The sequence below is a fragment of the Crocodylus porosus genome, unplaced genomic scaffold (assembly GCF_001723895.1).
Source record: "Crocodylus porosus isolate Cpor-Errol unplaced genomic scaffold, CroPor_comp1, whole genome shotgun sequence".
NCBI lineage: Eukaryota > Metazoa > Chordata > Crocodylia > Crocodylidae > Crocodylus > Crocodylus porosus.
Genome location: NW_017728910.1, coordinates 35503972 through 35518019, shown reverse-complemented (window position 1 = coordinate 35518019; position 14048 = coordinate 35503972). Strand labels below are relative to the sequence as shown.

Sequence of the window (14048 nt, the reverse complement as noted above, 5' to 3'; positions counted from 1 at the left end):
GTTAGAAAACCAGGCGTTTAAGTGGGAAACTTTTCCAAATTTTTTAAAATAAATCTTTCTTTTTTGGGTATTAAACAAGTAATGTACATTCTGCAAGTCTTCCATCTCTTGTTAGAGGCCACCCATTGGAGGCCAAATCTATGATAAGCAGTGCTTTGCCAGTATGCTAAACTGTGGACCTGGCTTCTATCAGTAAAACTCTTTCCAGTGTAGCTTATTCCAACTGTCTCTTTCCTGCATGTGAAATAAGCTAGATTGGCAAAAAGCTCAGTTTTCCTGGTCTACAGATGGGGTTTTTTTGTCAATAGGGGTACATCAGTCAGAAGTGTAGAATGCTGTGGTCCCTGACTTTTTTCGGCCAGGTACAGGTACTGTGCAATAAGTGTAACTTTTGTTAGTTGTGCTGAAAGCATTCTGCAGCCATAACCAAACAGACAGTCGAGGCCTATGGAGTGCTATAAAAATGGCGAATCCTGCTCTGAGAGAATCCTGGATGCATGTGGTATCAGACTTCAGAACAAAGTTGGTGCTGGAATAAATGTCTGTACCACATCCCATTGTGCCTTACGGTAGGTCTCTATTTGCCAACTTCCCATGAAGCATTGCAATGCCCTGCTCAACCCCTCCCCCCTGCAGCTCTGTGGGCTGGCAGTCTAGCCTAGGCCAGAGCTGGTCACCGCTGGCCTTGCCCCCCAGGCTCTGTGATGCAAGGCCCTTGTCTCCAATACCACCCCCCACCCGCTTGTTCCCTCTGGCCAACTATGAGCCACTGCCTGGTATTATTGCTCAGTGGGCGGATTCCATCTACCCTGTCTGTGCCCTTGTAAAGATTGCAGCTTTCTTTGAAGTGCTGTATTGTTTGCTGGACACCAATATTCACACAAGGGGCTGTCCAAAATGCTCATCCTGTGCAGTGTTGTTTTAAAGCATCTGCATACAGATCTCATTCTGTTCAGCTTAACCCCATTCTTCTCTGTTGAGGTTGTTCCCAGTGGGGGACTTGTTTGGTGCTGGTGTAATATGCTGTAGGAATAATTTTCATACAGGATTATTCTGAACGACCATTTCATTTTCATTTGCCCTATCCCATATTTAAACTTGCTGCAACACACAAGGCCACAGTACCCACCTTGTCTGCTAGGCTTTCCATGGGCCCAGAAACCTAGCAGCAGGGGAGTGGTTAGGGTCTGTCATCTTATGTCACTTGGTCAAATAACCCAGAGTACAGGGAGTACGTTTGTGTGTGTGTGTGTGTGTGTGTGTGTGTGTGTGTGTGTGCAAGTTGTGCAGCCTGTTATGAGTCTGTGTGCTGTTAAGTACAGTGTTGAGCTTCTTGACTATACAGGAGCATGGGAATCTCCTGGGGCATGTACCATTTCAGGTCCTAGAATCATAGAAAATTTGGATTGGAAAGGACCTCTGGAGGTCTAGACCAACCTCCTGCTCAAAGCAGGACCATCCCCAACTAGATCATTCCAACCAAAGCTTTGTCTAGCCAGGTCTTGAAAACCTCCAAAGATGGACATTTGTTGCACCAGCAACTCTTTCTCCTCTTCTCCCCTGCCTGTCCTTCCTGAACAATTTGTACCCATCCATAACAAAGCTTGCCTGACTGGAGCAATCCCGCCAAGTCTGTTATTCCAATCGCATCATAGTTCTGTGACTGTGCAAGGGCTTCTAATTTTTCCTGCTAGTTTCCCAGGCTCCTTGCATTTGTGTACAGGCACCTGAGGTAACTAGTTGATTGCACTGATTTCTCGAAGTATGAGAGCACCTCCCCTGTTGCTACCTCCTGCTTGCTCTTCCTCCCGTCTCCTGCTTCTCCACTTAACTCAGGGCTTTGATCTCCATCTACTGCTGTGGGCTTCTGAAACTCCTGTACTTGGCCTTAGTCCTGAAGTTGCAAGTCTGGATTTTCAGAAAACATTTTGTGCATTCTTTAAATAGCGAACAAGTTTAAATGTCACTTATTATCTGCGATATCTGAATTAGCTAGCATTGAAATGTGTGGAGCAGACTTGCCCCTCAAACTTCTAAGCTCTTTCTAAAATTGGACAGTGCTGCTGTTTCATGTTTTCCCCTCTAACACTTTCAAAAGTTTTTCCAGAACTCACAGCTATAGGCAAAACCTTTTTAAGTGAAGCTGAAACTAAGGAGTCCAGTTAGGAGGTCTGTGTTCTTCTGCTAGCTGTTGCTAGTGCCACACCATAAGGTTTGTTCCACAGCACAGAGCAGTAGGATCCAACCTTTTTGGCAGGCATGTCACAAGTCAGTCCTGCACCTTTAAGTGCCACTCCAATCCCTTTCCCCTGCCTATCCAGCAGCTCTGCTGTTTGCTCCCTGCCTATCTGCTACTTTGCTTTCTGCTCCTCATCTGCCCCAGGGCTCCCTGTCTCCCCCACTCCCATCCACTGTGTGTTGCACACTAAAACTGCCTGTGCTACTTGAGGTACTGTGCCACAAGTTGGCTACCCTTGCAGTATGGTAATGTACTTCTGTTGACTGGATGTATGTGGTGCTTTAACTTGAAGTTTTGGCAGAGCCTTGGTTGTGGTATTTTAGCTAATACAGTGCACAGTAAATAGGATGGACCTTTTTCTTCCCTTTGATACTTCAGTATGGTGCAGTGAAAGAGGCTCAGTTGCTCTTTCACTTACCATAGAGAAAATCCAGATTGCATCTCTGGAGACTTCTCAGACTGATGTTTGTTCATTTGGGATGGTGGCAAAGTCCAACAACAAATATTATGACGAAAAAGTATTCCAACTCTTGTAACATTTAATGTTGAGAGTGAGTAGGTTTTTTGGTGGTGGCTTTTTGGTGTTTTTTTCTTTTCCTATCCCAGCACTACAAAAGGTAACCAAACTAAATGTAGATCAGGATTGGCATATGGTGGGTGGGTACCCACTGTTTTTCCTAAATGTAACTTGCAGCTGAGGGACAGAATTTTAAAAAAAAAAAAACAGTTGTAACCATAGGGGAAAAATATATAAGGATTTTCCAGTCTACTCTGTTTAAACAGGTAATCAAATCAAGTTAACGCTGCATGTAAGCCCTATTGGCTGAACTTCTAAATTTTATGCAGAAGCTTGTCAAAACAATTTAACTGACTGTTATTTAAAGCCCTATTTGAGATCTGGTGGTCTCAAGCAGACAAAGCTAGTTCTGCCCTGGAGAATTTGGAATCTAAAATGCACAAAATGGAATGGGAGAGAAGAATTATAATATCTCCATTTTTGTTGGTCATTTTGGGAGTAGGTGAAGATATGCACTCCATAGACTCAAAGCATTGTCTTTTCTGAACTTCCTAACTTTTAACTTTGATTTTATTTTTTGAAAGTCTCTTGTTTATGACTAAGACCTGAAATATAAGTTTGAGTCTGTAATTAACTGTTTTAAGTTTTGATTAAAGCTATTGGTGAGAAAATGAGAGCTTAAATGAGCAGCACCTGCCTCCCACTTCCCTGTGCCCTCCCCCGCTTTCCTATCCAGTGGTAGTTCAAGTAGGTGGAAGTAGCATCCAGAGGCACTGGGAATTTTGACACCCTCTAAAATGGCTGTGTTCAGGCAAAGAGGTACAGATCACACTTCAGGCTTGCCTGTCTGACATGATAGAACTAGAGGTGCATTGGTCTGATATCAGATTGGCACCACTTTTATAAAGAAAATTGTCTGTATCGGAAATCAGCCTCATGTGGCCAATTTAAAATGCCTCGTGCACGCGTGCAGCTGCAGTACAGCGAGGAACACAGCCTAGCAGCTTGGAGAGTTGTGTGCAGCTGGTAAATCTGTGGTGGAAGGGGAGGGGGAGGTGGGAAGGGAAGAGACCTTGACCTGTACTGCCCCTGGTGCCCCTGGAGGGAGGGAGTGGGGCTAGAGCAGACACTGTCCAGCGAGGATGGCTCCCACTGCTGCGCATACCCTGGGAGGGCATGGCGGGGTACTGTGCCTGTGCAGAGTGGGGTGGGCCAAGCTGCAGGCTAGGGCTGGGGCTGGGCCAGGCTCTTCCCGGCAGGAACTGGGCCAAGCTGTGCTCAAATCATGGTGAGCAGCAGCACTGGGAAGAGGGGCTATGGCAAATTTTGTGGTGCAAATTTTGACGAGCCCCAGCCCCACTCTCTCACCTCCAGGGGCCTCGATCTGTCCCACCATGAGCCTTCCCTTGCCTCCTGTTCCACTACAACAAACTGATCAGCTGAACATTGCACTTCAAGCTGCCAGGAAATCGGATTGGTATTTGCCAATATGCATCTTTAAAAATTGGCTATCAGTACTGGCCCCCAAAATCTCCCATCAGTACACCCCTAGATAAACAGTTCTGTCACAGGGGTCAGAAATGCTTTTGGGCAGAATGCCAAAAAAACCCTCCTGCAATGCCAGCTTATCAGATGTTGGTGTGCTGGGGTGGGACAGTAAGGGAGAGCCATGAGGGGGGCGCAATCATTGTTGTGGCAGCACAGCCCCAGCCCCTTCCCTGCCATCTGCCCTGAGGCCAGTGTCAAGCAAAATGCCTTTGTGTGCCACGCTCTGACACCCATGCCAGGGGTTGTCTTCCCCTGGTATTTTAAGCTTTCTGGCTCACTTTTTCATATTTTTGTAACAGATAAAATATAGCCTGTTTATGGAAGATTATTGAGCCAAAAACTCTTACCTGCTCGATCTGGTTCTTTTTGGTAGACTAGAGGGAGCAGGGCCTAAATTTATGGTGGTTGTCTTTCCATTTTCCAGTATGATATAGGCTGCACTTGAATTATTCTGAAATCTCTCTAATACAGTCCATTGGACATGAAACAGAGACTATTGTCCCCCACCCAGGTGAAAAGGATCTTTTATATGAACAGCTGTGTTTCTCCGTTTCCCCCCACCACCACCAATGAAATATGCTGAATCCTAGTCCTCCCCCTTATTACTGTTTGGCAATTGACAAACTATCTCTCAAACTTAATGACGGTAAATTAAATGTCCGAGTCCTGTTTGTTGCAAGTAATTTAAGAAAAATGGACTCTTAAACACTGGGTGCTGTTAATCATTCTGACTTCAGTACAGTTCTGTCTCTCTTGTCCCACTGGCCCATAAATGTAGTAAGTGCTAATTGTACTTTTTGGGGAGAGTGAGGAATAATTATGGATTGTTGAACACATTCCACACAGTTTCATTAGTTACTCTTGCCTCCTTCACTTATTCTTCCTCCCTGTTTTAAGTGGTAGAATTGGGAATGGTATGCTGTTTTATCAAAGGGCATGTATACTGGTATTTGTATAAAAATAAATAAATCAATTGGGAAGACGTATATTTGTTCTTTTTTCTGAAATATCAGTATTAAATAAAAATGGTTGAAGTAGATCAAGACTATAATGAAGATTGGAAAGACTTCAGATACACAAAAATGATCAAGGGTTATAAACAGATCTAAAGCTAAATCTCTGTGACATTAAGATTCAGTGAGTCCCAAGAATGTAAAAGTCAAGGGGAAAGCAGTTATGTTATAAGGAGTTTTGACTAAGAAATATGTTGAAATTGTCAGGAAGCCACCTCTGAGTCAGTCCAACAAATCTGTCAAACTGTAGAGTTGTCTTACAAGGAGAAGTGGTGTGTCATTACTTGCAAAATTGAATTCAGATGTCTCAAACTTTGATAAATATATGGTAGTAAACAGAATTCTGAACTAAATATTAAAACTAGAACAAGTAAGAGACATGAAATGTTCTGTCCTTTTTTTATACAGATAATGTGAGAGCTGTGGGAGGGGGATAGAATTTAAAAGGAAGTTTCCACTTATGCTGATGTGTTGGGCATCATGAATATGAAGCCAAAGCTTGAACTATGCTGACTTATGGACATGGAGGACTGCACTAAAGTCTAGTCCTGATGAGACCTAAGAACGGTATTAGGAACAGAATGTTTGAAGTGGACTCTTGAGCTCGATTTTTGAATTCTGCCTATCTCTAACTCTTTAATACATGGCTGGGGCTAGTATAGAATGTTTTCTTTGCACCTTTCAGGTACTGAGCCAACTTTTTGTTTTTTAGGTACATATTTATGTTGATACTGAACCTTAAAAATCCTCTAAACTCATGGGTTCGGGAATTTAATATTGAGTGCTCACTCCATTCAGGATGAATTATCTTATTAAAACAGTAAATAAACATTCAGTAGCTTTTTTTAACATCTAATTTATTTCTGTAATGCAATTTTCAGAAAGACTGACAAGGTTTACTTACTAAAATGTCTGTCAATACATGGTTGATGGTTTCCAGTTTTATTTTGAGTTTTTGCACTTTTCAAATTGGTCTCAAATTTGCACGCATTTTATTTCAAGTTGTAATCAAAGTAGTTTTATCTTTTCTTTAATATGCATATAATATACCTCTGCTGGTGGTCAGGAAATACTTGCCTCCACTGCCATAAACCTTTTCCATTTTCATATCAGATCATCACGCTTGGATGGGAACAGCTGCTGCATACCCCTGAGCAACAGCAGATCCCTCTCCCTGTTTTAAAACAGCTAAGGTTTGTCAGAACCTGAAGAGGAATGCTTTCACTTGCAACAGTTCTTCAGAGAGAACTGATGTTTTCTTTGACTCTGCCTGCTTATAAACACAAGGTTTTTTGCTTTGGCTTACAGTGGAGTTGTAACATTGCTGGCTCTAGAGTACAGCACTGCTTTCTGGTCAGTTTTTAGAATTGCATATTATAACTGACTTCTTAAAATTTTAATCAAAGCGGTGTTATGGTTCTTTGCTTGGTCAGATGGCAGTAATCAACGTATATTTAGAAATCATAGCGGTCCCTAGCAAACAACAAGTAAAGACGGTGATCCCCTCTTTCCGTGTTTTGACTTACTTCTTGGAACTATTGCTTATGCTCAAAGGATAGGGTGGGTCCATCCTTATGCCGACTTGGTCAGAACTTCACACTTTATTAATTTCTCCCTTGTCTTTTAAAGCTTATTACACAAGACTGCTTTTAAAGAGCCATTACAGTCTATATTTCAGACTCATTCAATTCATAGTTTAACAGAAAAGTCCTTTTCAAACTTATTTGGTGTATGTGTAACTTCCTTTGTTTAGCAGAAGAATAACACATTGATAAGGTGCGGTGTAACAAAGCTAGCCTCTTTCATTTTTTTTGGCTGTGCTTATACTTATTTTTCTTTTTAATACAACCATTGATAAACAGGGATCTGGGGAAAATGTGGATTTGCCCCTTGCCCGAGGAGAACATGGATTTTTCACTTTAATGGAGAAACATGCAGACTTTGCGCTTTTGCAGAGAGCTCTCTACAAGCTGGCAGAACGTTAGCTTGCGAAGGGCTGCAGGGAGTAGGAGGGCAGTCAGGCAGGTGGGGCAGACTGGAGAGCAGCTCCCAGGTAAATCTTGAGGAAGAAGCCCCCCCTAGAGAGGGAGCAAGTGAGTTGGGCAGAGCTGGGGGGTTTGGGGTGCAGGGCTGGAATACATGGCTGCTAGGCCCTGATGGGGAGCGTTAGAGCAGCTTGTCATGGGGATGGGGGGGACCAGGAGGACCCATGCCCCCCAGACCAGTGTGCAGGGTGGGCTGCCTGGTGTGGGCTCAGGCTCTCTGCCCTGCTGCCCTTGCCTGAAGCCTCCACAGTCTGGCAGGTGAGACTTGGCACAGCAAGGCAGAGTGGGGCTGGGTGCGGATGCTCTGTGCTGCTGCAGGCTTTGCACTGCACTGGTGATGTGCCATCCACTCGCCCCACAGCAGTGGGGGCAGCAATTGTACACCTCATTGCTGCGGGTTGAGCAGGGGATGCCTCGTCCAGGCAGTGTGGAGTTTGCAGCAGAAAGCTCCTCACCATCCAACCTTGCTTTGCCCTGCTGCACCTGGTTCCACCCACTGGGTCACTGAGGCCCTGGCAGAGGGCATCAGGGTGGGGAACCAGTCTGCCCCTGCCCTCTGCACAGCTCAGGTCCCCCTGGCATCTGGGAGTGTGCACTGCAGCCACCACCTCCCCCCCCGGGTTCACTCCTGCTGTGCCACCAATGGGTGAGTGCCACCAATGGGCAAGTGGGAGCCAGGCTCTGCTACAGCAACTGCCACCATGGCTGGCACCTGGGCCTTGGACACTGCTGCATGGGGCTGCGGACCAGGGTCCCTGGCCCTGTAGCCCTGGCAGCTAGGGGCCCACTCTGGCAGGGTGGAGTGGGGAGCAGGGGCCTGGGGGGGGGTTGGGTTGCGAGGGTCATTGGCAGGGTCAGGAGGCTCTGAGTGGGGAGTGAGCGGCCTGGACTTGCATTCTGTGAGCTAAGGGGGCAGGGGGAGCTCTGATTTTTCCATGATTTTAAAAACAAAAACCCCAAAAATCAAATACTAAAATGTATAGGTATTTAGAATTTATTGCATTGTATTATTGGTAGGCTTTCAAATCTATTTAAAACTATAAATATATCAATATGTTGTGTTCAACTGGCGCATGCCCATATGTACGCACCCATACACATGTAGTGGCCTTTCATTTTAATTGCAGGTTTCATGGCTTTTATGAGAGAATTTGTGAAATTTTTTTTTAATCGGAGAATTTGCAATTTATCAGGGAAAACCAGGATTCCTGTTGATAAGCACCTGAATAATGCCCACAGGTGAAGTGGAGGCATCTTGCCTTAAACGCTACATAAAGAAATACAACTAGTTTAGCTGAACTTGTTTTATTTTTTTTCTGTGTTTTTAGTAGTGAATTTATTAAAATTTTAATGCACAGAATTCAAGAAAAAAGCTTACCTATATGGAGTGTTTTGCAAGCCTAACTCTCTCAGGTTAGATACTTGAAAAGTTATCCTTTTTGTACATGTGTCTCTTCAAATAACACTTCAGAGGGTGCAGGTAAGTTGTTTTTGTATTGGAAGATAGCTTTCAACAATGTTGTAGCCTGTATCTGTTATGTTTCGGCTTATCTTATTGAACTAAGTAGCTGTTGATGATCTGGAATTCTGCAGGGATTGCTCTGTGAGCAATATTAGATCTACCAATGGGGTAAGAAACTATTTGGAGTTGAACTCCATGCAGGGTAACTGAAGAAAAGAAGCTGAATAAATTGATTGACATTGCTCTTTTCCCTTCCTATAATAGAGGATCAAGTAGCGTAGGGATTGTTTTAATGAGTGCTAGCTGACTGTCTTTAAGGGACTGTGCACCTGCTGGTGATAACCAGAGTTCATCACACTATCAGGAGTGTAGGTAAAAAGGAGCTTCGGTCTTTCTCTGAAGGATTGTAAAGTCAAATCTCTGTCTGAGCACATCTGTGCTACAAACTTGTGCTGATGGAGCTGTGTACTACAAATTGCAGCTCCTCATGCTGATCAACATTTGTATGACAGCAAAACCCTTATTTAGATGTAGGTACATTGAAAACACAATAGAAGTGTTGCTACTGGAGGGACTAAATAAAAGCATGGGGTTTTTTTGGTAAAAGTTATGTCCACACTAAGATGTTTCCTGATGTATCCCTACTTGCTGACAGCATTTATCTGACATTTAACTCTTGTAAGGCAGCTCACAGGATGATTGGTAATGGATATTAAAAATGTTAATCATTCTGTTTATAGCTTCAGACTTAATTTTCCAGCTTATTTATACATTCTACTTTATTTAATGGTAACTTTTTTCTTTCTTTCTGTATCTTCTCCAAATAAGGTGTGTAAACAGATTTGGCTAGGATTATTTGATGATAGATCATCAGCAATTCCAGACTTCAGGGATCCACAGAAAGTAAAGGAATTTCTACAGGAAAAATATGAAAAGAAAAGATGGTAAGGTAATTTTTTCTGTAAGAACTATTTTGGTAAATGGCTCAAGACTTTAAAAAAAAACAAACACAATTTGACTGACAAGTCTTTTCATTCTTACCTGAATTGAATGCAACTTTAGGTGAAGAGAAATTAACCTCTCAACAGCTAAATAGTTCATTGTACTCTACAAAAAATGTTGTAGATGCTAAAACATTACATTTACAACAGGCTGCTTGTCTGGATAACATTTTGATGAACAAACACTTACGTTCAAAAACAATGTTGGACATAGTCCATATAAACTCTTTTGGCCCGATCTCTTTTCTGAGAAGTTGAACTGGGTGCTGTCTTATTCTGCAGCTGTTGACGTTCCCCAGCGGTATCGTACTATGCAAGTGGGAAGTTCTGTTTTCAAGGTTTATTTCTGTCATTCCTCTTAGCTGAGGCAGGAGAAGTACTGTGCTCCACATAACTAGACAGGTGGCAGTAGTAGGGTTTTCCTTTTAATGCACCTGTTGAACCTTGTGTCTGAGCATGTCAGATCATTTTATGTAGCTTGTGATCCAGAAAGTTGACATCTGAATAGATGGGGAAACTGCTGCACTTTATTTTTAAGGAGCGTATAAGACCTAAATGAAGACTACGTGGGGTTGGGGGTCGGGTTATTTGTTTCAGCATGGAAACAGGAGCTGCTTAGGTTACCAGCAACACTACTGGACTTCAGTCTCCTAGGCTCTTACTCAGAGATGGAGTTAATGTGTAAATAGAAATATTTGAGGTTTTTGTAAAAATATTGATCTATTAAATGAACATTTAGAAAACAAAAAAATGTACTTTTTGTATATACTGAAATACTAAGAATTAAGTCAACTTCTGAAGCATGTTGTCAAGATCTTGATTCCTGCCTTAATTCCAGGGTACATTTGTATGAAAGCTAGGACACCAGATTTGCGGTTGGAATAACGATCCATACCTTAGCAATGAAACAGTGAACATTAAAATTCATTTGGAGTTTCATAGATTTCATAGACATTAGGGCTGGAAGGGACCTCAAGGGATCATCAGGTCCAGCCCCCTGCGCCAGGGGCAGGAAGTCGGCTGGGGTCAAAGGATCCCAGCAAGATAAATATCCAAAAAGGGAGGCTAGGGAGGTACTATGATGCTCATTAGAATTGTGTGTCACTTATGCGTGTGCTGCAAAAAGCTTGGAAAACTGGAATGCTAAGGCTTTTATAATTGTGCTCTGGGAGTGTGTGTGTGTGTGGGGGGGGGGGGGGGGGGGAGAGCATGCTTTAATTAGAGTGGCTCCAAAAGCCGCTCTAATTAAAAGTGCCCAGAGCATCATGTGCATCAGCATCCCCACACTGAAAAATGGCAGCAGGGGCACTTTAACTAAAGCTCGTTCAGCCATTTTTCAGTGCAGCAATGCTGATGCCTGTAATGCTAGGGTCTACTGGAGACTTGATTAATTGAGTTAATTGATAGCTCGAATTATTATTTTACAGCAGGCTCCCTGCATGTGTATAGGTGCTCCTAGTGTTGGGTGGTCTTCCCTTGCATATGAGAATTCCAGCTGTCTACTCTTCGTAAGCCATCTGTTAAAGTCCATCTTTTTATTAAGAGAAAAGCTGTAATGATGCAAAGATGTGATGCACTAAAAAGCATTTAGTTTTTTCTCCTTGGTCTAGAGCTTAAAATAACACATCTGAGGACTCAAAACAGTAGTTCTCTAATTGTTGCCTTGTAATTGATGTGTGGGAACAAAAAATCCTGTTAAATGATCATAAAATAACACACTGTTGTTCTACTCAGGTATGTTCCTCCAGAACAAGCAAAGGTGGTGGCTTCAGTCCATGCATCTATATCGGGGTCTTCTGCAAGTAGTACAAGCAGTACACCTGAGGTGAAGCCACTTAAATCTCTTTTGGGAGAATCTGCACCAGCATTGCACTTAAACAAAGGCACACCTAGCCAAGTGAGTAACTAGTGAGTTAGGTTTGTGAGAGTTTTATGTTAATTTAATAAAGGGAATGGTAATGTGAGTTGATCATGTTTTTACAAAATAGCTAATTGTGGCATAAGTGAGATACTTGTAAAAGGAGAGTTATCAGTAGTTTTCATGTTCTTTTGTTTTTGTGGTGTTTCAAATTGGGGCTGAAAGTCTGAAAACTAAACTGCAGTTACTTGACTTTTTAAGAACCTCAAACTAAAATGTATAGCCTGTTCCATTTACAGCATGTAATATATTGGCAGCACTGCTAAAAGTCCTTACATTTTTTTTTTTTCATGGACAAGCTTTTGCTTAAATGTTGTAGATGGGGAAAACAAGTTTGTGTTGAGTGGTCCTCCCTTGTATTCCTATTGGAATTTGAGAATCTCTCCTGTATACTCTTAAGCCATCTGTTAAACTCCATCTTTCAATTAAAGGAGGCCATGGACAAGACCTGTTTTCTTAGTCAGTGTTTGCTGATGTAAGTAGTGAAACTCCATTTCGCCTAGTATTTTTCAATTTAGCTCATTGTAAAGACAGCTTATTGTCATAGTTTTTCTTTCTAAAGTGTATCTAAATATTTTAGCCTGGCATAGAATATTTCTTCAACTGTCTGTCTTTAGAGTTAGTTCTGTAGATTATCTAGTTGCTTATTTTTAACTTCCATAAATATATTGTGTATGTTCACTATTACTATTTTGTATATTCTGAAAGAAAGTTTCTTTTATTGCCAAATGAGGTAGAGAGAGTCCATTAGAAGAAATGTGTAATGAAATATAGTACATTTATAATATTACAGGAGAAGTAAAATGTTTTGAACAAGTTTGGGGTGGTTTTAGTCTGTAAAAAGGGTAGAACTGAAATTTGAATGCAGTTTTGGAATTTCCTAACTTGAAGTTTTAAACTTACAGCACTTGTGCCCTGTTTTAGGAAATCCATTAAATACAAAACTTTAAAAGGAACTTGGAATTCAAACCTATAAGTCTCTGAAGCACTGCTGGCTTTCGAACAGTTGCAGATATTGCATACAATTTTCATAATTTGGACCTTGTTATAGACACTGATTTTCTGTGTAGAAGGCAGCTTAGTGGACATCTGCAGAGTTCCCTCAGTTCACACCTTTAGCCTATTTTGAAGAAAATTCTTCTGTATACCTGCAGAGGGAAGCGGGAAGAAGGACTCTGCCACTTCTTCAGTGTTATACACTCTGGGTTAAATCATCACCTTTTTAAAAGGAGCTCATTGTTTTATTTAACACAATTTTTCTATGGCTTGCTGACCATGATCAGGCAGGAAAAGAGTATTAAACTGTTCCAAAAGTAGCTTATTCAGTCTGTCCTTATAGTTTCTTGTAAATATCCTAAGTTGGTAAAGTATTGGCTTTCCTATTTAACTAATTAACGTTGTTTATAGTCCCCTGTTGTAGTTCGGTCTCAAGGACAGCAGCAGCACGAAAAGAAGCAATTTGATCTCCTTAGTGACCTTGGCTCAGATATCTTTGCTGCTCCAGCTCCTCAATCAACTGCTACAGCAAATTTTGCAAACTTTGCACATTTCAACAGTCATACAGGTAAGATTGCTTTATAGGCTTTTCATTTCAAATTAAAAATATGAAACTAAGCAGTTTTCTTTCTTTGTGGTGTATAGGTAGGAAATGGCCATACTGTCTATATCAGCGTTTCCCAAACTGACAGATTGTGCACCACCAACTTAAAACCATCCAACCTTAAGTACCACCAGCAATTCTTTCAGTTCACCCTTAAGTACCACCAGCAAATTTTTGTCATATAAAGTAATTATAATAAATCTGTTAATGAGTACCACTGATGGTACCCATACCACAGATTGGGAACTGCTGAGTTAATAATGAAATACTACTATTCCTTGGGAGTGTTCAGTAGTATTAGGTAACATCTTATTTATAACAAGATGGTAATCTAATGGCATGATTTGTTAAGTTTTATAAAGATATATTTGATTAAATAAAATGGTGGTTAATTCCTGTTAATATATAATTTGTAGTAAAAATGGTAGTAAGCTTTCTCCCTCATGGAGGGGAAGTAAAGAATTGGAGAAGGAAACAAGGAATCAAAAGTTGTGAATCACTACTGGGCAAGACCTAAGAGAATGACAACTGAAGGAAGAGTGAGTAGGACTTTTCTTGAATGGCCAACTTTTTGATTCTGAAGAGTAGTAATAGCTGTGATGCTCCATATCTGTCAGCCACTCATGGCAGACGTTGCTAGTAGTTAGCAGGGTATATCATAGAAGTAGGGTTGGAAGGGACCATGTAGATCTTCAAGTCCGACCC

At 41.7% G+C, this 14048-nt stretch overlaps 1 protein-coding gene across 6 annotated transcripts in view; it reads left to right on the top strand.

Annotated features, from left to right (window-relative positions):
* The window catches only part of AGFG1 (ArfGAP with FG repeats 1), a 62548-nt gene that overhangs the window by 31187 nt on the left and 17313 nt on the right, over positions 1-14048 (top strand). For all 6 annotated transcript variants that reach the window (XM_019533026.1, XM_019533024.1, XM_019533023.1 and 3 more), the window contains exons 3-5: positions 9653-9768; positions 11560-11722; positions 13151-13307. In XM_019533026.1, the coding sequence (XP_019388571.1) occupies positions 9653-9768; positions 11560-11722; positions 13151-13307 (436 nt within the window). The remainder of the gene's footprint in view (positions 1-9652; positions 9769-11559; positions 11723-13150; positions 13308-14048) is intronic.